This window comes from Drosophila arizonae, chromosome 4 (genome assembly GCF_054131065.1).
Source record: "Drosophila arizonae isolate 15081-1271.41 chromosome 4, UAZ_ARI_1.0, whole genome shotgun sequence".
NCBI lineage: Eukaryota > Metazoa > Arthropoda > Insecta > Diptera > Drosophilidae > Drosophila > Drosophila arizonae.
The window spans coordinates 5899897-5924263 of NC_142924.1; the positions used below are offsets into that span (position 1 = coordinate 5899897).

Sequence of the window (24367 nt, forward strand, 5' to 3'; positions counted from 1 at the left end):
TATTAACAGAAGTATGTTAATAAAAGTATGTTAATAGCATAACCCCAACTCCAGTTCCTCCACTGGCTCTTTGAGCCTTTACTGCATTTCTTATCTGCACATTATACACTATACCAACCATATTAAGAGTGAATAACACAGCTTCTCCCATATAACATTAAAGAAAAGGAAATATCGACTCTAAATCATTTTTATGACATTAGAATAATAACACAACAAATAAATATCATTTAAATGCTGGCTCACAGTGAAGCTCACCTCCAACAGCTCTCACATTGCTAAGCTTGATGAGTTCGCATATTATAAAGTGCATATTCAGTGTGAATAATGAATGGTCGCTAGCACAGGCAAAGAAAACATTCATGAATATAGCACTCGACTTGCTCGAGCAGGCGCGACTTTTTTGTGTTACTTTCAATATAAAGTTGTTCTACACCTCTGGCTAATTGGCGGGTCATTCCATGTGGAAATGTCGAGCGAGCTGCCCCATTGAAACTTAAAGTGTAGCATGCCACATTACACATACGTACCGTAGTACAGAGCAGCAGTTGAGTCTATCCCTCTCTTTCTGTCTCTCTCTCTTGCACTTGCCTACTTGGTCATCAATTTACATGCCACACACGCATAGCGAACTGCTGCACTTGCCTTTCTCTCTCTCTCACTCTCTCTCTCTCTCTCAGTCTGTCTCTCTCTGCCTGCATTTACGCCAGTTGCTGCTGTTATTTATGGCCAACGAAAACTGTCATAAGCAAACAAATTGTTTTTTATTGTTCATAATTATTGTGCATACTTATGTAAATCACGCGACGCATTTCGACCGCGCGTTGCATGCACCCCGGCCGAGCCACAGAATGTGGCAAGCGCAACTAGTTGCTGTTGCCCTGCTGCTGCTGCTGTTGCTGGCAACACAAAAAAAAAAAAAAAAAAAAAAAAAAAAAAAATGGTTTGTTTTATTGAATTTTTATTGTAGTTTGAATTTATGACGCAACGCGCTAGCAGCCCGTCGACTGGATTAGGGTATTTCTTTGCCAGCTCTGGTAGCAGATGACTTTATCGGCTTTTTGCTGCATTAAATCGCAGCCGAACTGTTAGCCTGAGCCCATCATGCCCCGGTCCGCCCCACCCCCATAGCCTCGCTGTTTGTCTGGCAATTTTGTTGAAACAACTTCAGCGTTTGCGTCTGTGTGCGTACGTGCCACTGAAGTGCGCTCGACTCGCTACGCAGGACTCTGCGCTCTTCGCCCAGCGCTCAGCGCTCTGCTCTGCCAGATTAGCTTGGCAAAACCGCAGACAACAGCTGCCATGGCGGAGCTGCCTGCTGAGGCTGGGGCCATGGGCTGATCTCCCCACACTCGACCACCCACTCTCCCGCTCTCCTCTCTCCCTTCTCTCCATGTTTCTGTGCAAGTGCTAAAGAGGCGGCACGGCATGAGTTTTTCGCTTTTCGCCCGTTTCAGTATTTTTTTTTTGCGTCCTGTTGGTTTTTGTTGAGCCTTGAAGCGTGTGCATGTGAATAATGTCCAGCAATTGGCTTTAGAGTTGGGGTTTATTGGCGCTTGTGTGTGCCACAGACGACGTCATTTATTTATGAGGGCAAACGCGCGCGCGAATTTTTATGAAGACCGTAACAAAAATTAGTAACTTTTGCCAGGCGCTGATTCTGCTGGCTGGAGTTGCGCCTCCTCCACTTCCTGCTCGTCCTCCTGCTCGTCCGTTTTTGATGACTGCTCCCTGACATTTCATAAACTTTCGCTTATTGATTATTTACCACATTTACTGTTACTGTTGCTGTTGTTGTTACTGTTACTGTTACTGCTGTTCTTGTTGCTGTTGTTGTTTCATCCTGTTGCTTTTGTTTTTATTTGCAGAGAGCTTACGCGATTATTTTGGACGCTACGGCGATATCTCTGAGGCAATGGTCATGAAGGATCCCACGACACGCAGATCCAGGTGAGTTTAAGCCATCCAAAATTTGTTGGTTAGCTGTGAAAGAGGTTGAGATGAAGCTTATGTTGAAGTAGGCTGGGTTTCTCATGAGGTCAATGAAGAAGGTAAAGTCTTACTTGAGATCTACAGAAAAGGACGATTGTATGTATATGCCTGGATTGATTCTTCCTACTGATTGCTGGCTTTCATTTCATAGAAGACTCAATAGCTCTTAGCTTTGTTATTCTTAACATCAGAAACTCTATTTAAATTCGGCTTTAAGTAATTTAGTAAACTAATTTCATAATTGGTTTCGACTCCATAGCTTGATTGAAATTTGTTTAGTGCACTACTTTGCAAACAACTCAAATTATATAATTTTCAACTTAGCAAGAAGTTAACTCAACTTTAACGTAAAGCTTTTACCTTCACTGTTCACATTTTGGCAATCAAAGATATTTCACTAGGGAAACTTTTACTATTGCAGCTAAACGAAGCTGATGCAACTCAGTTTTTTCTTTGTCTTTTTTAGCTGCAGTTTGACAGAGCTACAAATTATTATAATAAATAATAAATTTGTTGTAACAAATTACAAATATTAAAAAAAAAAAAAAAACTTTTTCATGTGCCATCAAAATATTATTATTTTGATTTTTTTTTTGCAATGCTAAAAATATTTGAATTTATATTCCTAACTACTTTGGTAGTTTTATTTTTTTTATTTATATATTTATTTTTTAAGTAATTTCCTTTATTTGCCCCCTTTTGGCCTGCTTTAAAGTTGGCTTGAAGTGCTGTAAATAAAAATTTGAAGCAAGCTTCAAAACATAATTGGAAACTTTGCCTATTGAAATTAGTTTCAGGGTTAGTTAAGGCTTTGAAATGCAAACAAAATCTATTCAAACGGCTTGCAGCTGTAGTTGAGGCAACTCAAAAGTGAGCCAAGCTTGTTATACTCGTTCACTAATGGAAAAAGAGTATATTTGTACAATGTTCATCTAGCTGTTTCTTGGATTAGCCATAGGAAGTCTTATACTTTCGTAGTAAATAGTCAAAGAGCAAAATGAAATCTTTCTTATCGAGCTCTAAAGCTCCACTCACCTTTTTATAGAAGCTGCTCTCTATAGAGCTGCTTTAAAGTAACCATCATTGTCATCTCAGATCAAGCACAGTCAACAAAGTGAACTCCCAACTCTTTTCTATATTTGCTCTCATATCTATTTTTTACCAATTCCGTATCGATTTCTATTCCCATATATTCAATTTGCAGCGGAGAAAAAAGGGGATAGAAGAAGCAGAAATATCATACATATAGCACTGTAATTGTTTTCATGCCTTGCGTTTGGCTATCTGACCAGACTTTGATTATTATTCTGGTAAATCTCGGCGACCGCGTTTACCTTTCCAGCTTTTGTAATTGACGCTCCTCTCTGCTCTGCTCTGTTCTGCTTTGCTCTTTCGACTACAAATTTCCATATCCGTTTTTGCTCAGCTTGTTGTTGTTGTTGTTGTTGCTGCTGCTGTTGTTGTTTATGACCATGCGCGACTGCATCCATTTCCAAATTTGAACAGTTTGGTTAACCGCTAATTGGTTTTCATTTTCATTGATTTTCCCCTCTTTTTTTTTTTTCTTGTTGAGTCCACATGATATATGAGTGTGTGTGTGTGTGTGTGGCAGATACCCTCGCTCGCGCGTGCTACTCTCTCTCCCTCTCTATCTCCTGTTGCAACTGTCTCGCTTGTCGTGCGTGTTGCCGTGTGTTGTGTTTATTCGAATCGTTTGTCATTTGTTGCGGTTTCGATCAGCTTTTGGTTGAATGCACCGAGGCCACCTGCCACAGCCACGCCCCGCTCAATCAGGCCGCCCTTTCATTATTTTTTAAATTTTTTGTACTTGTTGTTGCTGTTGCTGACCTTATTCAAAAATGCTTAACGTAAATTAGCTGGTTTTTGCGGACGGTATGAATAATGAGCGGCGTTTAATGAGTCAATTGCAATTGAATTTGAGCTGCGATAATCACGAGCAGCAGCAGCAGGGGCAGCAGCGGAAGCAGCAACAATGACAGCTTGTAAATGAACTTAACGACTTTGTGTGTGTGCGTGTGTGTGTGTCTGTCACTCAAATTAAGCGTTTTATGGCGGCGCACGTGGCGTATGCGCAATGTGAGCACACGCTAAGCGTAGCGCGTGCGAAAAGTTAAGCGCATTCCTTGCCCTTTCCTTTTTTTCCCTCTCTCTCTCTCTCTCTCTCTCTCTCTCTCTCTCTCTCTCTCTCCCTCTCTCTCTTATCTTAGTTCCTTTTTAAGAACTGCTGGCAGCTGGTATGCCGTAAGCGAAATACATCCTTGTTTTAATTGAATTTCATCTAATGTCCTGTGCGCCGCTGAATGGGTTGGCAGCTGCTCCACTCAGGTTAACAAGCAGGCGCCTCGGCTCTGCAAAACTTTATGCCACATTCTCCAACTACAGCTGCGAGTGCTGCTGCTGTTGTTGTTGCCGTTGCTACTGCTGCTGCTGCTGCTGTTGCTGCCATGTGTCCTTTGCCTTTGTGCATGTCACGTTGGCTGGCAAAATTTTTATGAACTGCGTGCAGCAGCGACAGCAGCAGGAGCAGGAGCAGCTACAGTAACAACTCCACTGATTCCCAAAGCAGGCAACGCCATTGGCTGCTGTCTTAACAGCAACGAGCACAGCGAGGACAACGAGGCTGAGGCTGAAGCTGAAGCAGCGGCTGAGTCTGAGTCTGAGGCTGTGTCTGATGAAATCTACGGGCTCTACGGGTAGTTGTTGCTTGTAAATTCCGCAGCTCTATTTGTTGCCGCTGCCGTTGTCGTTGTCGTTGTCGCTGCTGATATCATCGTGTCAGGGATTTCTAGCAAAATTTAATAAAAACTTTATGTCGCTTAAAAGAATGTTTATGGAAATTTTTCACTTAAACTTGCGCAAAGTAATAAATGTAAACAGAATTCCTGAAAAGGTGCGACAACAAAATTCAAACTGAGAGCAACAGCAACAGCAACGACAACGACAACGGGCAACAAGCTGCACACTAAGTTGCTGTTGCTGTCGCTGTTGTTGCTGTTGTTGTTGCTGTTGCTGGTGGCGCCGCAACGAGAGTCAACAGTGCGGTTAATAAATATGCGCACCAGGGCAGACATTTTACCGCTGGCAAAGAAAGCATTGCATGCGACTAGGCAGCCTCCTCCTCCACTTTCTCCTCCTCCACTTTCTCCTCCTCCACTTTCTCCTCCTCCACTTTCTCCTCCTCCTCCTCTCCTCTCTCTCTGCTCGCCTGTTGGTGGCTTAGATAGAACAAGCAGTCAGATAGATTGAGATACATGCCCAACACAGATATGGCAGGCGGCACTTTTGCTCACTCTCTTTATCTCCATCTCACTCACTCTCTCGCTCGCTCTCTCTCTATCTCTATCTGTGTGCAAATGAGATTGTATATTACAATAAAATGGAGTGAAGTACAAATTAGAAAACTTGCAAATAAATTTAAAAGCACAAAATGAAAACAGAACAACAACAACAACAACAACTGGAATAAATAACAAAAAAAGGAAAGAAAAAGCAGCTCACAGAGCAAAGCAAATGGCAAACAAAACACATTCAAGCGGAGGCATTAGATAGAGCGGGTGCTGGGAGCTGCGAGCTACGAAAAAAATAGCAAAACTTTTGCAACTTAAGCGAGTTTTTGCTGTTGTTGTTGCTGTTGTTGTTGTTATGGCAGCAGAGACAAAGCGGGTCGCTGAAGTGCAACAACAATAAAAATTGAGTAAAATGGCAAATGGCAGCTGTAGCAGCGCCTCCAGCCCCCAAACACGCCCCCAACAGCAGCAGCAGCAGCAGCAGCATAAGTAAATCCAAACAATTTATTGTTGTACTTTTAACATTCTTCTCATGCGCATTGTTGTTGTTGTTGTTGTTGTAGTCGTTGTTGTTGCCTGCCACCATTGAAGCAAACATAAGCGACTTTTCAATGAGTTTGGAAAGTTATTGAAACATAAATTATATCGCACGGCGCACGCACGCCAAGCGCAGAGACCCGGAGAGCCGGAGACCCGGTGCCAACAACCACAAGCAAGCCCACAAAATACGCCCGAAAGCAGCAGCAGCAACAACAACAGCAACAGCAACAACATCAACAAGAGGAACAACAAATATAACACCCCTTTATGACTGCCAGGCATTTAGGGGTTGGGGCCAGTCGGTGCTGGGGCTCGAGTGCTCCAAGTGGAGGGCATTTGCCACCTCTCACGCATTTTTGTGAATGGCAATTAAGTTAAATTTTTCTTTCTCTTGTTAATGTTTTCCCATGCCCTTACCCAAAAGGTCAAGGCTTAACACATTTCTCATGCAGCTTGCAACGCCGTCGAAAAGAGACGCTGTGAATGTTATTGTGCACCAAAAAGTGGCGCAAAGTGGCATAGTGCTTAAGCAATAAATTTGAATTTTATTTAATTGCATACGAGAGGGGGATGGAAAAGGTGTGCAACAGAAGAGAGAGAGGCAGTATGAAAGAGCAAGTTTAAATTGTGGATAGGTAAAGTAAGATAGATTGTTCAACTGATTCGCTCTGATCTGATAGCTGAAAATGAAGCCGACTTGAGTTTTAAATTCCAAACGGTTTTAATTCACTATAATACACTAGAAGATCTCTCATTATGATCTTGAATTGAAAACTAGCATGCAAGCTCTTATTCCCTCATATTTTGACTCTCTCCTTTCCGCTCTCACTTACAATTCAGTAATTACAATATCGGAGATCAGAAATCATATAAAATATTATTGAAACAACTTTTAAGCTCTGAAAGATATTTGAAGATAAACGTATATGGATTCATAAAGTACAAATGAGAGCGAGTTTACTAAATTATTCGATTCTTCTTTAAAAGAAATTTGATGCTCTTTATCAACTATTGCGACATCGAAATATATATCAATGAATTATACAAAATCTATTATATTATTATAGCCTTAATATTTATATAAAATTACTCTCTGCCCATTAACAATATATTTGTATATATATATTATATTTATATGCAGTAGTCGCAGTAGAGTATTCCTTCTTTCGACTATTCCCGCAACATTCACCTCTTTATCGTCGTTGTTGCTGTTTGTGTGTTCGCTTTTTCTCTCCTTCCCCTCTTTTTCTGTTTTTTTTTTTTTTTTTTTTTTTTTTTTTTGTTCTTACACGCGCCAAAAATTGTATTTTTATTTATTCGCTGGACGCTGAGCGCATGTTTTATATATGGGTATGTATATAAATTTACCTGGATCTGTATCGAGACGACGATATAATTCAAAGCAACATGCGCTCCACAGTGCTGCACATAAATTTAACGGGTCTTAGATAAGAAGTGCTTGTCGAAGAGTAAACACAACACGAAACACTTTGAAAACCATTAACTGTTTAGAATCTATAAACATTTACACACTCAAGTCGGTCTCTCTGTAGGTATGTGTGTGTGTGACTGGTGTATTTTACATAATGTACAGATTGCCGATGTTCAGGTTAAGAGTCATAAATAGATGGGTTTGAAAATGGCACGAAAGGGATTTTTTATATATATATATATATATATAAGCTGAAAGAGCTGTTGGTAGAAAGAATTGAATCAAAGCGAAGAAGAGCTTTTAGAGCTTAAAACTGACTGTGAGCGAATCTAAGAAGCTTTGTCAGTTGATTGGGAGCTTTAAGCAGCTTTTGATTAATTCTTTAAGGAAATAAAAGTAAATTTAAATGGGAACGATCGAGCGAGCATCAAATGTGAAGAGCTTTTATACTTTCGAGCTGCATATAAGACACAGAATGTTTAGTGATTCATTATCATGTATAAGAACTTAATCACTTGATTAATTCATGTCACTGCTAAATCTAATTTATATAAAGATAATTATATACAATAAATAAATATTTCTATGCTTGCCTTAATTTGAATTGTTAGTTTTCTCTCAATGTCTAAATTGATATCGAATAAATAGTGTCGTAAATTCACTTAAAATAAATTGCAAAATATGATAATAGATACTAATTCAATTTAATTGCTTTCGCAGCTATTTTCCCACTCGCTCTATGGAATTGCAATGGGAATTGTTGTCTTTGTCAGAGCGAGGCGATTCGCAATGCCTTTGCAATGACCGAGCGCACAGCTCGGACATGCATAATTGCAATATTTAGGATTTACTTTCGCCGTTGGCATCTCGCTTATCGGCGTCAGAATGCTTTTGATTAACACGCTTAGGCTAAGCTGCCATTAGGATAAGTTTCGTTTCCATTCACATGCGCTGAGCACTTTAATGTTATTTATGAGCCTTTTGTTTGTGTGCGATGTGCCATAAGGCTTCTGGTGCTCATCACAGGACCAAGGAGGGGCTGGGCACAGTTGGCGTGGCGTGGCGTGGCATGGCATGGCATTTGCGCCCTTGCTCTCTGCCCTTGGCCGGCTGTCAGCTTCAAATCACTCATTACACTTACCACAGCAATCCAAAAACGTGGCCATAATTAACTCAATTTAATCGGCCCCAGACCCACGTCCACACGACGCTTTAGTGGCTCACTTGTGTTTGTCATGCGGCCCTTTATGTGTGACTCCAGCCTGTGGATGCTGCTGCTGCTCCTCCTCCTCCTCCTCCTGCTGCTGCTGCTGCTGCTGTTGGCTTGACCACTCGACGGCCTGGTCAGCGGCTGTTTTGGCAACGCCGCTTTGCCCTTTTCATGTTAATTTGCAGCACAATGCCAAATGGGTTTATATATACATACATATATGTATATTATATATACATATATTTTTTTTGCTTTGTATTTTTTTGTGTTTGTTTTTGCTGCTTTTCTCACACTCTCCATCAGCGCAGCTCAACTGCATATGTTATGTGAACATGTGTGTATGTGTGTGTGCGAGTGTGTAGCAATTTTTCATCATTAATTATGGCGTTGGCTGTGGCAAACATCAGTCAGCCGCACCAGCAGTAACAAACGAAGCCAAAGACCATTAGGACGTTTGCTCCACAGCACCCCCGGCCACCCCTGTCCCCCTGTCCCCCTCCCTGCCCCCCTTCATTGCCTCTCTGTCAGCTGCGCTTGTGTTGCCCAGGGATTGCCTTGCTCTTGTTTGTTGCCGCTGTTGTTGAGATGTCAGTCGCACACTCGGATGTTGTCAACTCGTCTGTGTGTGTGTGTGTGTGTGCGCGCCTATGTGTGTGTGTGTGTACTCTCATCTGAGCATTACAAGCGGCAATAGCAACTCACACCCTCTCGACCCCCTTCTCCAGCGCCACCCCCGCTCTGGCCCACCTCGCCCTTCTAGCTGTCCCTGGTCACCCGTGTGCTACCATCAGCTCGCACCATTGTTGTTACTGTTGATTATTTCATGCGCTTTCTGCGCGTTTTATGCGCATTTTATGTTTTGTATTTTTGCCGTTCTTCAACATGAGTTTTATAAAGAAAGCCCAACCGAAAAAAAAAACACACACACAACAAAACAAAAACGAAAGTAAAATACTCGTATGCCCAGCACATTCGCTTTTTATGTCTTTCAGGCAGAGGGGCATATTACATTTGTATACAGCCTCAGCATCAGCTGTTGCCATATAAAACTAAAGTTCTTAATTAGCCAGGCAAATTATGACACAGGCCAAACGAAAATTTCAACAAATTTTGACATTTTATACACATTTGCTCAGAAAATTATTGGAATACGTTTTGGCAGTTGGGAATTTGAGATTGTTTAACTATATATATTTCTTGAAATCCTCTTTCAGTTAGGATCTAGTTGGAATTTAGAGAGTAATTCTATACAGACAGCTTCAGCTTGAATAAATAAATAAATAAATAAATATATAAATAAATAAAAAAATAAAAAAAATAAATAAATACATACATAAATACATAGATAAAAAAATAAATAAAACAAAAATAAACTAATACACCAAATTTTTAAAATTTTATAATTAATTAAAAATAAATAATGGGTTAAAAAAGCTTGAATAGAAATAAAAATATATACAATATTTGATATGAATTTAATAAAAATTTAATAAAAATATTTTTAAAAATATTTAAAAATCTTTAAAATAAATATAAATATGGATATCACTTGAAAACATTTGATAGGCATAACCAGTCCAAAAATAAATTTATAGTTCAAGTTACAAATAAAATTTTTGATTTGGGACTTGAAGCTTCATACAATTGCTGGAGGAATAAATTTTCAGCTTTCTGAATGAATGAATGTAATGGGAAATATATAATTATAAATATATTATTAATATATACATATGTAATTACAATAATTCTAATTAAACATATTTTGAGTATTAATAATATATTACAAACATCAATTAAAATAATTACAAATATATTTATAAATAAACCGCGGTCATTGCCCTTCAATGGTAGAGCATTCACCTAGTCGCTCACCCGCACTTCAGGCCTCATGCTACTTGTTATATATATATACTTTTTACGAGTTCTCACTCCATTGTAATTGCTCGGCCGCAGCACTTTTACATAATAATAATAATAAAATGAATTATAAAATAAAGTTACCTTTTCGTTGTGGGCCAACTAAATGATATGCCCCACTGCCGCAGTTGGCCGACAGCGGGAAGAAAAAAAGAAATACATACATACATACATATATATCAGTATAAAGAAAAGAGAAGAATTTAATGTCTGCGCCGCGTCACAAAAGAAGGCAACACTCAAAATTGACATTAGCAGCAGGCATACGAACCATAAAAACATAACAAATGGGCGCCATAATGTGTGTCCTTAAACTGTCACTAAATCGATAAATTTTCATAATGGCCGGGCCATTTAAATATTTAGCCAGGCTGAAGAGCAGCGACTGCGGCCCAGACACAGCCAGAAGCTCAGGCAGAGGCGGAGGCGCAACCCCTTGTGCTGCAAGTAAAACCAATGGCCGCCTTTCTTTTTCGCTGGATTAATCAAATTACCAACGACCCGCATAGATAGCCGAAGCAGCAGTCCAGGAGCTGGGGCAGCGCTGCCATATCAACGCAAGGGCACGCACCAGCGCCAAAACCAAAAAGTCCGCCTCCTGCCCCAGCGACAGAGAGTGAGTGGGAGGGAGAGGGTGAGCGAGTGGGTGTGAGAGAGCGAGCGAGCGGTTCTTAAGCAGCGACGAGAACGCATCCAACTTGAAGGCGGTTACCCGACTTCGGTCTTTGGTGTGTGTCCATGTGGCAGGGCGGCGGCAGTGGCGGTGCTGTGTGGGCTCGCTTTGAGTAGCTCAACTGCCAGAGCAGCCTGGCACTCACGCAGGCCCAGTTAAGTGTGCGTGTTCAAGGATGCATTTTGGTGTGCCCAGGAAAGCGACAACAACGACAACAACGACAACGACAACGACAACGACGACAAGCGACGACGACAACGAAACAAGACAAAGGCATAAAAACGTGCAAAATGGGCGTGTGTAGGCGTAGGCTTATAAAGTGCGAGCACGGCACCAAGGCAGGAAGCCACTTGTGAAAGTTTCATGCACGCGGCCCCACTTCACACGACAGCAGCTGGCTGCAGCAGCAGCAGCAGGAGCCGAGGCAGTGGCTGAGACGAGGTCAGCTACAAAAAAAAAAAAAAAAAAAAAAAGCAAAAAATTAAAAGTGAGGGGAAGAAAAGAAAAAGCAAAAAAACAAAACACGATAGGAAGCACCACAAAAGCATCGTCGAGTCGCCAGGACCAGCGTCTTGGGCCCTGTCGAGCCAAGCTGCAAGTGCTTGTTAGTGCGGGATTGACGTTGACTGTAGCCAAAGCTTAGAAGTGCCTCAGTCCGGCCCAGACCCAGAGCCAGCCAACCAAGTCAGCCGCCCACTCTCAGTCGGTCTACCTCACTCGCTCGCTCTCCCTCTATCACTGTCTCACTCTGACGCGCTCGTCTTGAGTTGCATTCCTTTGCAATTGTTTGGGCGCTTTTGTTTTGTTCTGAATTTTTACACGAAAAAGTCATTTGAATATGCGTCCTCGTCGTCATCCTGGCACCTACTGTGCCTCCCGCCTGCCTCCACCTCGCCAGCAGCTGCGTCTGCCCCCCTCTCTCTGTCTCTCTCTCTCGCTCAGCGGATTGAAAGTTTTGTTAGCCGTCAGCTACTTTGCTCGTCGTGCTGCCTGCCTGCCCGCCTGCCCGCCTGCCGTCGTGCTTGTAGCTGCCATTTCCAAGTTTTTAGTTAAGGTTGAGGGCATGACTTGCGGCTGCCATTAATGTTCTCCGTGCAGCCTTGACAGGCGACTGCTGCAACAAATGGCGACAATAAACAGTACATTGTACATAAAACACTCTTGTGCACTCATCAATGGGCGAGCGAGCGTCATTTGTTGCTCGGCGCGCCTCTCTTTGCGATTCTCGTTGAGTGCCCAAGTTCTCTGGCAGCGAATTGATTTGAAAATTTCAAATTGACTAAGAACTTTGACTAAGATTGAAACGCACAGCTGCAGAAGAAGTTGGGCTTGAGACTTGCTCGAGTAACCACAGGACCGAGATCAAAATCTAAATAGAGACGCAACAAATATTGCTGCCTAAACTCTGGCAGATATGCTTAGGCATGCATGGCATATCGGGCAGCATGCAATGCCAGCTAGCATCTAGTTAAGAGTCCTTTGGGACGTTTTGCTGTGTCTAATCCACTATCAGTATGGCAAATGTGCTTACCGTGCGCAGTCTTTAAGGGTCACACACACTATCATGCTTGCTGGACATATGTCTCTGTGTGCGTGTGTGTGTGTGTGTGTGTGTGGTGCACAAATATTGTGTTCCGTTTTTTGCCTGCTAGCTACGTAAGCATTAACTAGTTGAGTCCTGACTCTGAGTGTGTGTGTGTGTGCGTGTGTGTGTGTGTGTTTGCCTTTGCTTCTCTTTGTGGTGTGAGTTAAACTGGTTGCTGGCGTTTATCTCAAGTTTTGTGAATGCCGTTGGCTGGTTTAGTTTGGCAACATATTCAGCTGACAGCAGAGAGAAATGCGGCACGACTGGAGGACGCCTCTTGGCAACACCTCAACTGAACTTTGACCGTTTGGTAACTCATTTAGTTAGATTATTTACGGTAATCCAAGACGCTGCCAGAGACAGCAGCCAACATCCGTACACACACACACACACATACTGCTGATGATGGCGACTTGGGCGGCTTCGCTCTTGGCCTCTGGATGAAGCAGCAATAGCAAACAAGCAGCCCATAGGCTAAATACATGCAAGTTGTTTTGCTAAATTGTGCGTAAGCCAGCAATAGCAACAACAACAACAACAACAGGAGCAGCAACAACAGCAACAATTGTAGCTACAACAACAATAATGCAAACAACAACTGTAACAGCAACAAGGATCTGCGACTAGGAAACTTTCTCAAGCTCTGCAAGGCAATTCAAATAAGACTTTTATGTTGCTTCCTTGCAACACGGCTGCTGCTGCTGCTGCTGCTGATGCGGGTGGTGCGGGTTGGCCTGGTGGTGGTGCGGGTGGTTGCTGGTGGTGGTGCTGTGGTGGCGCCTCTTCAACTCGTCTCGTAGCTGCTACGTGTTTGCGGCGTGTGTGTTACATGATTGCCACGCCCACACGGCTGCCCTCCTGCAGCTGCTGCTGCTGCTGCTGCCGCTGCTTACCTTGGCAGCTTGTGCGTGCGCTCATTAGCATTCTGAAACGGCTTTATAAAATTCAACAAGCAACAATCCAAACGAACCAACAACAGCAACAACGACAACAGCAAACCAAACCAAACTGAACCATATACAGCATCAGCATCAGCATCAGCTTCAGCTCTGGCCCTGCTCCCCTTGGCTTCCCCTAACCCACTCAGACCCCGTCGCTGCCTCTCCCTCTCCCTATCTCTCTCTCTCTCCCTCTCGCCGTCTCAGTTTAAGGCTCAGCTATTTCACCCACTACAGCGTGCATGTTTTTAGATCTTCTAGTCTGCATGTCTCTGTTTGTTGTACTAAATGTGCTGTAAAAACATTTAAAGGGTTGTTTTAGCCCCTGCTTGACTAGAAATTCTCGAACTTATTTTCTTTAGTTCTTAGAAACTTTAAAACTGCAGCTGCTTGCCTAAAGATAGTAATATTGTTTATGAAAAAGCTTAACGACATGCTTTCATTAACACGTATATTTAAAGAAATCTTAATAATTATAGCTTGAACGACCTTTTGGAACTTTCTTGGATCTTGAAAGCACTGATGTATTGAAGGCTTAACCTTCTGATCAATTGCTTATTGGATAAAAAAGAAGCCTTACAGTTGGCTTATAGCTGAGACAGAGAGAAAGAAAGAGAGGGCGAGAGAGTAATAGATTCTTGTATATAATTGAATGATCTTCCTCTATATCTCTGGCTCTCTCTCTCTCGCTCTTTCTTTCTCTCTATATCTATTGCTCTCTCTCTCTCGCTCTTTCTTTCTCTCTATATCTATTGCTCTCTCTCTCTCGCTCTCTGTTTCTCTCTATATCTCTTGCTCTCTCTCTGTCTCTCACTCTCTCTCTCTCTCTCTCTCTCTTTCACATAGTAAACGAAGTATGCGAATCTTTCAAATGCTTTGAGCTACTCATGCAGGGTATCTCTCGACTCTAGCTGCTTAGCTATTTGTTGTTATTTTGCTTTTTAGTGTGCACAACAGGAAAGAGAGTGAAAGAGAGAGAGAGAGAGGGAGAGAGATACCCACATGCACATCCTTATTCTGTTGTTATCCTGGCGCTGTCTGTCGCTGGGAGTTTGTTTTTATTTTTTTTCATTTTTTTGTTGTTGTGCCTCTCGCCTGCTGGCTTGCCTCGAGTTGCATAAATTGAATCTGAATTTGTGAGTAAATTGCACACAGGAGACACATTATTTTTGAGTTTTGCCTTTTAAATTTGTGGCTTTTCACTTTGTGAGAGACAATAGGCGTGCGAGCGAGACAGCGCCAGTGGCTGAGTGTGTGAGCGAGTGCGGCGATGTCTGTGCCCATGTAAGTGCAGCAGCAGGAGGCATTGCAACAGTCTCGGTGCCTCAGCTTTGTGTCACTTGCCGTTTGGCAATTTTTGTGTGTGTGACCCACTTGAGTGGCGCAGGCACGCCCACCAGCTGGCCGGAAAGGTCGCTCGGCCACGCCTACAATTTAAATCAATATTAATAGCGTAGGCCTCTTTTTCCGCAAAATGCATTTGCACAAATTGCTCGACTATAAATACCAGCAGAAATGTTTATTTAATATGTGCCAGGCGCTGCCGAGTACGTACGCTCATCTAAATACACCCAGCCCACCTAGGGACACACACACACACACGCACACGCACATGTACATATATGTGCACTTGTATATATACTATAACTAAAACCCCTTTTTCCAGTTCGTAGTTCAAGCTTAGATGCAATGCAATCCGATTCTCTCTCTGTCTGTGTGAGTGTGTGTGTGTGTATGTGTGTGTGGAAGCTTTTCCATATGCAAATTGTTTTTATAAATTTGCAACAAGCTCTCATTGTTATTGTTATTGCCGCTGCTGCTGCTGTTGCATAGCAATTTGTGTATAAAGTTGGTGCAATAAAAAGCCAAGTGGACAAGGAGCAGCTGTAGCTGGCCATTGGTTCCGGTTACTGCGAAGAGTGGTATAATCAAAACCGTAACAATCGCCACAATTGCAATAGAATCGTCGTTAATTACTGTCTGTGCTTGCGGTTCAGCTCCAGCTCCAGCTCCAGCCCCCTCTCACACGCTCTCTGACTAACAACCAGCTAGATTTGATGTGTGTGTGTGTGTGTGAGCGAGTGTGTGTGTGTGTGTGTGTGCAGCGCCTAAAAGAGCAAGACAAATACGAACGAACGCTGCTGCGGCTGCTGTGTGTCTGGCAAAGAAGTTGGAGCTGAGTCTGGAGTCGGGAGTCTGGAGTCTGGAGTCTGGAGCAGCATCGTTAAGCGTCGCTGCCAAGTGGCAAAACTCAAATAAACATAAACGTGCACACACATACAAATACAGAGCGAGCGAGAGAGCGAGAGAGCGAGAGAGGGGCAGAGTGTGAGGGCACAGCCAAAATCTGTGAGCTTGGTTTGTTGTCTTTGGCTGCTGCTGTGTGGGCATGGGAGACTCATTAAAATGCAGTGCGAGATAATAAGCATTTTAATTAAATATTTAACAAGAATAAGTTTATCACAACACGAAACGAGGGGAGTGTATATACATATACATACATATATATCTTGCTCAACCCAACTCACTCTCTCGCTCTCTCTCTCTCACTCTCTCTCTCTCTCTCTCTCTCTGTGTGTGTGTAATGGCTTGTAAGCGTCTGTCAGGTCGAGCATTAGCGGCAAGGCAAAGCGCTCGATTCGACTGGCATTTGGTTTGGGCCCGGCGTCGTCGTTGACTTCCACTTGCCTAGCCAATATTTTGATGTAATTTGAGCTTCTAATTGGCGCACGTGCTGGCACGGTTAACGTTCTCGGGCAGGTTGGCAGGAGTTCAGGTTTATCGAGCTGCTTGTCAAATATTTAAGCAACTTGTCTAACCGTGTTGATATTTACTTTCATCTCTCACTCACTCACTCTCTCTTACTCTCTCTCTCTCTTTCTCTATTGCAGGGGCTTTGGCTTTGTCACATTCAGCGATCCAAATAGCGTAGATAAGGTACTCACCCAAGGCACACACGAGCTGGATGGCAAAAAGGTAAATCTCTACAAACAAACACCAACACATATGCACACCCATACATCTATACAGAAAAAAAAACAAAAAAAAAGAAGAACTACACGCCAATCCGTAACTCGAACCCAACTCATGACGTCGGCAAACAAAAAACTTCACCAGCTATGCAAAATATTTGCACAAAGAAACTCTCGCGCGCGCGTTCGCTTCATAAATTGCCTCCCATCTCTGTCTCGCTCACGCTCTTCGCTCCCGTCGCTGCCTCTCCCTCTCTCTATTGACAGCAATTAGAAACTCAAAGCAATGACAGGCAACTAACAAAAACAGCAAATCACAAAAGTTAAAAAAAAAAAACATGGCAAAAGCCAAAAACAACAACACACTGAAGAAGCAGCAGCATCAGCAGAAAGGAAACAATAACCTGTCTATGAAAAGCGCAGATTTTTGTAAAAGCCAAACAATTTTTAATTACGTCAGGTGCCGGCCAGGCATTGGCTGCGCCTTTGTCATTACAGCTTCTCATTTCCTATGTAAATATCAGCAGCAAAGGAAAAATCATGCTAAATAATTTCAAATATTAGAGGCAGCCTAAAGGCCCTCAGATATGAAAAAGAAAAAACAAAAAAATATAATTTTTTTTTATACATAAATGAATTGGTTAGAGTAGTCAAAATATGATATTGTGCAAATTTGATAGACGAAAGGCAAATTATTTGTAGCCTTAGCACACTTTAAGTCAAAAATTCTTAAAAACAAATTAAATATATTTTAAGCCATATAGAAAACAAACAAAGCCACAATAGAAAAATATGCAGATGCGAAGGCTTGAAGGAGCTTCATCCATAACTCTGCTCGTAGTCTGTTCAATACGCAGAATATAAGGATTTCTTTTAAATACAATTAAATAAGCCAAACAGCGTTAGCTAGACATCAAAGCACACACACACACACTCGCACGCACACAAACAAGCATGAGCTTGGCCAACGTCTATGGGCACGTTCAGGCTGGCTGTGCTTTGCTTTGAAGATATTTCCAGATATTTACATTAAATTTGACTTCAAAATACAATCAAAATATGATTTTTAAATGAAAACGCAGAATTAATTAGAATGCAAATCAAAGAGGGAGAACCCTATATATCGATTACTTTGTTGAATTTTTAAGAGTAGAACTGGACTTTTTTTTGTGTTATATAAAAGCAAAATTTAAACTTAAAGATTTTTAATATTAATAATTTTTAATTTAATAGCAGAAAAAAAATTAATTTTTTTTATTTTTATTTTTTTTTTTTTTATAAAAAAATATTAAATTTCTGTTTTACAAAAATTCCTGAAAAATGTTGGCTTACAAAAGAGAATGAAGAATTGGATCAACAAAGCTTTTCTTATGAAAACGGAATTGAGTTCTATTATAAAATTCAATAACTTTTGTCAAAGCTATGCGAATTTAAGGATTTTAAGGATTACAAAGAAACTCATCTCAATGGCCTATGAAGATTTAAAAAAAATAATAAAAATGCATAAGCTAAACTAAGAGACAAATGCCGAGTTACTTGAAAGTCAGTTGAATGAAATTTGTTTAATGAATTATTAGGTTATCTCTATTTTCAGAACTTAAAACTTTGGTTACAATTCAACAGATATATAGAGATATATGTATGTATATATATTTATGTATACAAAGAGACCGAGAAAGAGTTCTGAGAACAGACGAAACGGGCTCATATATTTGCATACACAACATACATACATACATCTACACATACATATGTATATGTCTACAACCTGTTCAGTCCACACTTAACGCTGTAATCCGCTTCATTTGTCGTGTCATTGATCAGTTCATTTTGATTAGCATTTGGCATTGGTGAAGACAGCAGTTGGTGCTTGAAGGCAGCTCACATTACGCATACGCCGCATTGGCATTAGCTTAATTAGCTGCACGGTGCACATGAGTGTGTGTTGGTGTGTGTGTGTGTGGGTGTGTGTGTGTGTGTGTGTGTGTGTGTGTGTGTGTGTCTGCAGTTGGTCACTCTTTTATGGCAACACAGCTGGCCAACTGTAAATAAAATGCGCAGCCATCATTTATATGGATATGTATTTCACTTTTCTATTTTTTATTTTTTATTTTTATTTACCAAACCAACTGCAGCACACACACACACACACACAGACTAGTAAGTGTGCGTGTGTATGTGTGTGTAGCTCAGTCGTGCAGCGTTTCGTGTTTCCGTTTGGCTGCACAACACACACACACACACACACACACACATAGAGCTCACGGAAAACTGAAAACGATGCGAATTCATTTCATTTCATTTCGTTACGCTTTTTCGGTCTGATGTATTTTCCAAAAAGTCGACGTCGACGTTTGCCACTCAGCGCTGATTAGTTTTAATTTTAATCTAAAAATCAATTTCCCGCCGGGCGACCGACCCCGCCCACAACAAATGTTGCTGTTGCTGCTGTTGCTGTTGTTGTTTTTCGTGCTGCACACAGGAAATCAACACGGCAAACTGCCGTCCTGTCACCATTTGCTGCTGTCCTGTGACAATTTTTGTGCGAATTATTATCGCCAGAGGATATTGCGTTGCTTTCACTGCCCAGCCACACGCTCGCCCCCTCGCCACCACGCCACCTCGCCGCCGCTCACTCCCTTTGTCTTGCACTCACTGCAGCTATCTCTGCCAATATCTCTTCATTTTATTTGCCATTTTATTTGCGGCATTGGCTTAAGTTAGCCCAGCACTTGCAGCTAAATGCAGCGCAAAGTCACTTCAAAAAGATTTATCCCACAGCTGGATGGGATGGGGAGGGGGCCAAGGCCAAGCCACAGATCCACAGGCGCCCCTCGAAGCTGCCCCCCCTCGTGGCTTACCGTCGGTTGGCTGTCAGTAAGAATGCTGGCGGTGCGGCCAAAATGAGAGCCAGCAAAGCACTTAAAATTGAATTTTTATGATTTTTAATTATTTTTAATGACGCTGCTTATTGAGGCAGCCAACACAGCAGGGGAGACGAGCAGTGGGGCCATCCTATATCCCATGGAGGAGCAGCTACTCTGGACGCGCAATTTGTTATGCGTTAATTCGTGCGTGCTCAGCTTTCAAGTTGAGCATTGCCACACCGACCAGCATGACACCAACCGCACCGCACCCCCTCCCCATCGTCCTTACTCGCTGTGCCCTCCCCTAGGAGTAATTCCTGCTTAATGCGCAATGCAGGCTTATGCAAGATTTATGCTTGGCTATTAATATGAAGAGTTGCTCGAAATGCTTTTTCATTTAAATGTCATTAAGCATACGATTTCCTCACACTCTCCACTACGCACGCTCCAGCTCCAGCCGTCTCACTCACTCACCCACTCTCTATCTCTCTCTCTCTTTCTGCTTGCAGGTGGACCCGAAAGTAGCTTTTCCGCGACGTGCACATCCCAAGGTAAGTACAAGCAAAAATATTACCAAAAAAAAAAAAAAATTCTATATGTATGTGTGTATAATATTTCTGTGCGAGTGCTTGAGCACTTGAGTTTTGGCTGCGAAGGGGGGCAGCCTGCCGCATCCTGGTCTGGGCAAAGGATGTGTCATAAGTAGCAGCAAATGGCAGATGAAATTAAAAACGGAAGATGCCAGCTACAACAACAAAAACAACAACAACAACAACATTAAATACCCGCCCAAAAAAAATACTGGCAGGCAGATAGCTTTGTGGCTGACAGGCAGCTTCAACTCCATCTACGCCCCACACTTGGCGCCTTGCCCCACTCCATCCGGCCCATCAGCTTCAGTTGTTTCTATGCCAGCAAAGTGATGATGACAACAAAATTTCGACAGCATTGGTTGTGCGTGTGTGTGTGTGTGTGTGTGCGTGGGTGCTTGTGCCCGTTTAGGACGTTCTCCTGCTTCTGCTCCTGCTGCTGCTCTTGCTGCTGCCACCATCTCTATCTTTATCTCGGCCCCTGCCACTGTCACAGCCGCTGCCTACTAAATGCCACACGCACATTTCGCTGCCTGCCACTGCGCTCGGTTAGACAGAGTTACAAATGTGTGCCCATCTATGTAGCGGCTTCATTTTTTCTTCCTTTCTGCCCGGCTGCTGCCGCCTTCACGAAAATATACTCTAAGCTGCAGAAGGAGTTAGGCGTGTCGAGTGCTGCATATGACGCGTAACGTGTTTGTACCTCTGGGAATTTAGCTAGAGCCTTGTGGAAATACATTTATTTTTCATTTTTTCGGCGTTTTCTAAGTTTCGAGTATGAATAGGGGAAGATTGAGTGGGGGGAGTAGGCAGCGAAATTTAGGTCAGGTTAATATGTGAAGCAAAGACTAGCAAAGCAGCTAGATGAGTCAGTTAAGAGAATTTAACATGAAGGAAATACTAAATTATTAAAAATAAAATTAAATATTTGTAATAAAAAACAACGATAATTTGGTCATTTTTTCTCAAGTTGAGTAGAGTGTCTTAAGATCTCTTGATCCATGAGGGTGAGAGAGAGAGAGAGAAAGATTTACTGAAGAAGACGTTATTTTGGATTTTAAAAGAAACTTATTGAGAAATTACAGACGATTTCAATTTTAAAAAGAAGTTGCTGAAAGATGTTTAGTATGAAAGAACAATTATTATAAAGATCTGGAGAAAGAGATATCAAGAAAATCCTCTTAACTAAAAGAGTTTTTCCTCAGGAGGCTTTTCTGTGATGTCTCAATATGTTCTTCCTTACCATTAGCATCCTTTACTATCCCACCTTACTTACTTTAAATCCAAAAAAAGATATAAAATAATTATAGAAAACATTCTTCTACTTTAAATAGCTTTTAAGCCTTACATATGGTAAGCTGGCCGTTTTGAAAATGTCCATGCATTAGCTGAAAACTTTCGAGAGCTCAACAAATTCCTTAAGCTTGACAACTTCTTAGAACACAACTCAACATGTCGTAAGCGCCTAAACTGTTGACAAGTTTCACATGGGAGAACTTAGGTGGCCAACTGGCGCAAGGCGTAAAAGTTAAGCTCACATAAAGGATTAATTGCTCATGCCATTGTTTGTTTAGGCACGGCACAAAGTTCGGCTCCAATAATAACCTCTGCTGAAAACATAATTCGCTTTGGAGCAGCTTAGCTGTTTTTATTCTAAGGGTATTTGCTAAGGCGGCTTTGTTGGAGTTTTTCGATTTCGCCACAGCGATTCTGCGACTAACCGCAAAGTACACCATAATACGCACCCAAAACGTCACACACACACACACGCACATACACGCACATACATATACACCCACATAGACATATAGACAGAAACAGGCACACGCAATCGCTTACCAAGTGCGAGAGCCCTGAGCAGAGCAGGACCCAGCCGTAGGCAGCGCTTGCTTACTGTCCCTCTCTCTCTCTCTCTCGCCCAATCGCCTAGTCTCTGTCTCACTCTCGCTGTCCGGGAGGGCTCGTTGGCAGCGCTTTGCTTATCAACACGCAGCTGATTTCCGTTGCTATTCCTGCGGCGCGTGTTGCCATTGCCATTTGCCCGCGTCCTGCCACGCCTCCCGGCGCCTTGTGGCAGCGGCAGCGGCAGCACCCAACAATTATTTACGTAATGTTATTATTATAATATTTTTTTAAACGCATTCTCACTGGATTTGCGCCATGCCACGCAACGGAACGCAGCGCAGTCGAGCAGGAGGCGGCACAGGGATGCGGCGGCAGGCGACTAGGACAACGAGGATGGCTATGCGGCATTTGCAAGTGGCTTTGTGTTCTGCTTTGCTCTGTTCCTTTTTCTTTTTTCTTTTTTTTTTATGCTTTGCTGCTGGGGCGCGCGAAGATCCTCTCGCATATTAAAAGGCGTTTAAAAACATAAATCCAACGTCTAACGGCTGCTTATGAAAATTACGAGAAAAAAGTGAGTGAGTGACGCGAAGGGATGGAGCAAGTGGAGAGAGAGCGAGAAAGAGAGAGAGAGAAAGAGGGAATGTGCGAGGTAGAGCGCAGCTTAGCAGGAGCCAAATGGCAGGCAGTCAGGACAGGCAGGACACCCAAAGGAGTTTGCTACGCAGGACACCTAAAAAAAAAAAAAAGAAAAAATTGCATGCGACATCAGAAGCGACAAAAAAAGAAGAGATATAATAATATAAAAAAAAAAAAAAAAAAAAACGGGGAGAAAATGACGAGAGGACAATTTCTCGCACCGTTTGCCGACGGCCCAGGCCAGGCAGAAGGATTGCCCACAAAATGTGGCCCAAAATGTTTGCGGTTGCAGCGAAAGTTAAGAGTTTTTTTTCTGCCCAGCTTCTTCTTCCCTATTTTTAAAGTAAAGGACTATGGGACTGGGACTGGGACTGAGCCATATAATGAAATGAAGCATACTAAATGAGCCTGCTAAGTTTTCAGTTGTTAGAGCGAAAGCGTGAGAGACGGGGAGCAAAGCGGGAGCGAGAGCGAGAGCGAGAGAGCGAGAGCGAACATAATGAAATGCGAAAAAATGATGATGATATTTTTGGACCATAAAATGCAGATGAGCCGACTAAGCACAAAAATAGTGTGGAGAGCTGAAGCACATTTCGAGTAGGCCTTGTGTGTGCAAGGGGTGCGCGTACACACACACACATAGGCACACACACATAGGCACACACATAAGCACACACATCTATACATACACACATCTAACACATTTTCATATTCAACATATTACACATACGCCGTGTGCGTCGCATCGACAACTCGTCGAGTCGTCGACTCGTTTTCAACGTTTGTGCAAACTTTTGTGAAGTTAATTTCTTTGCTTTTAAGCTCTCAGACTATGAATATGAAATGTGTATTTGTGCAACTTGTGTGTTTGGCCAATGGGTGCCACCGCAAATGCTGTCAACGTGGCGGGGGGATGGGGGTGAAGGCCCTGCGACTGGCTTACATATGTCATGTTAAAAAGTTCGTTTTAATGTGCAAAATTTTTGGTGGCCAAAGCCATAAAAGTGCATGGGATAAGTGAAATGGATTTCGCTCGACTGTCCCACATAAGTATGCTATAAAAACTATGTGAACAAAAACAGCCAAAGAATGAGACAAAAAAAAAAAATGAAAAAAAAAAATGCTGAAGAGAGAACTATACAAAACGGAATCTGTACGAACGACAGCGCAGCTCTGAACTTGCCGAGGATTTATGAGTGTTCGTAAGCGCCATTGTCACACACACAGCAATGCACACACACATAGACCGACACATTCGGCATATGTGGAAACAAATTTCAGCTATGCTGCCTTAAAATCTTGCATGCGATTTCCGCGAAGTCTTAATTAAATTTGCAAAAGGGAAACATGTGAATGGCTTTGTTTGATATGAATTATTGAGTATATACATATATGTATATGTATGTACATATATATAGTGTATATAGTTTTTAAGAAATTTTTGTGGCTATGAGCTGCAGTTGATTGGTTATCTCAAATCGATTTGATTGGCTGGAATTTTGTGGTCTTTGCTATGCTTGAAGCTGGTTTCACATAGTTTAGTAGATTTATAGGGCAAATATAGTATAGGTTGTATATATAGGAGATGTAGGAGAGATTGGATATACACAGTTCTCGACTATATTTCTCTATAGGTTTAATGCTATAGAGCTAACTATTCAATATAGTAAATTATAACAAAGTTTAGACTGAAGAGGATTGCAATTAATATTTTTTTTAAATTAAACTTGTGTAGCATGGAATCTAAAAATTATAATTATTTGAAATAGCTTCATCTATTTTAATCTAGTATCACCTAGTTTCATCTGGTTGCATTGGCCAGCAGAATTGAATAGATAATTCTTTATAGACTCAACAATGTT

General features: G+C 42.0%; 1 protein-coding gene across 5 annotated transcripts in view; it reads left to right on the top strand.

Annotated features, from left to right (window-relative positions):
- The window catches only part of Rbp6 (RNA-binding protein 6), a 205749-nt gene that overhangs the window by 69391 nt on the left and 111991 nt on the right, over nucleotides 1–24367 (top strand). For all 5 annotated transcript variants that reach the window (XM_089467844.1, XM_089467843.1, XM_089467845.1 and 2 more), the window contains exons 3-5: nucleotides 1869–1950; nucleotides 16487–16571; nucleotides 19944–19985. In XM_089467844.1, coding sequence (XP_089323970.1) covers nucleotides 1869–1950; nucleotides 16487–16571; nucleotides 19944–19985 — 209 coding nt within the window. The remainder of the gene's footprint in view (nucleotides 1–1868; nucleotides 1951–16486; nucleotides 16572–19943; nucleotides 19986–24367) is intronic.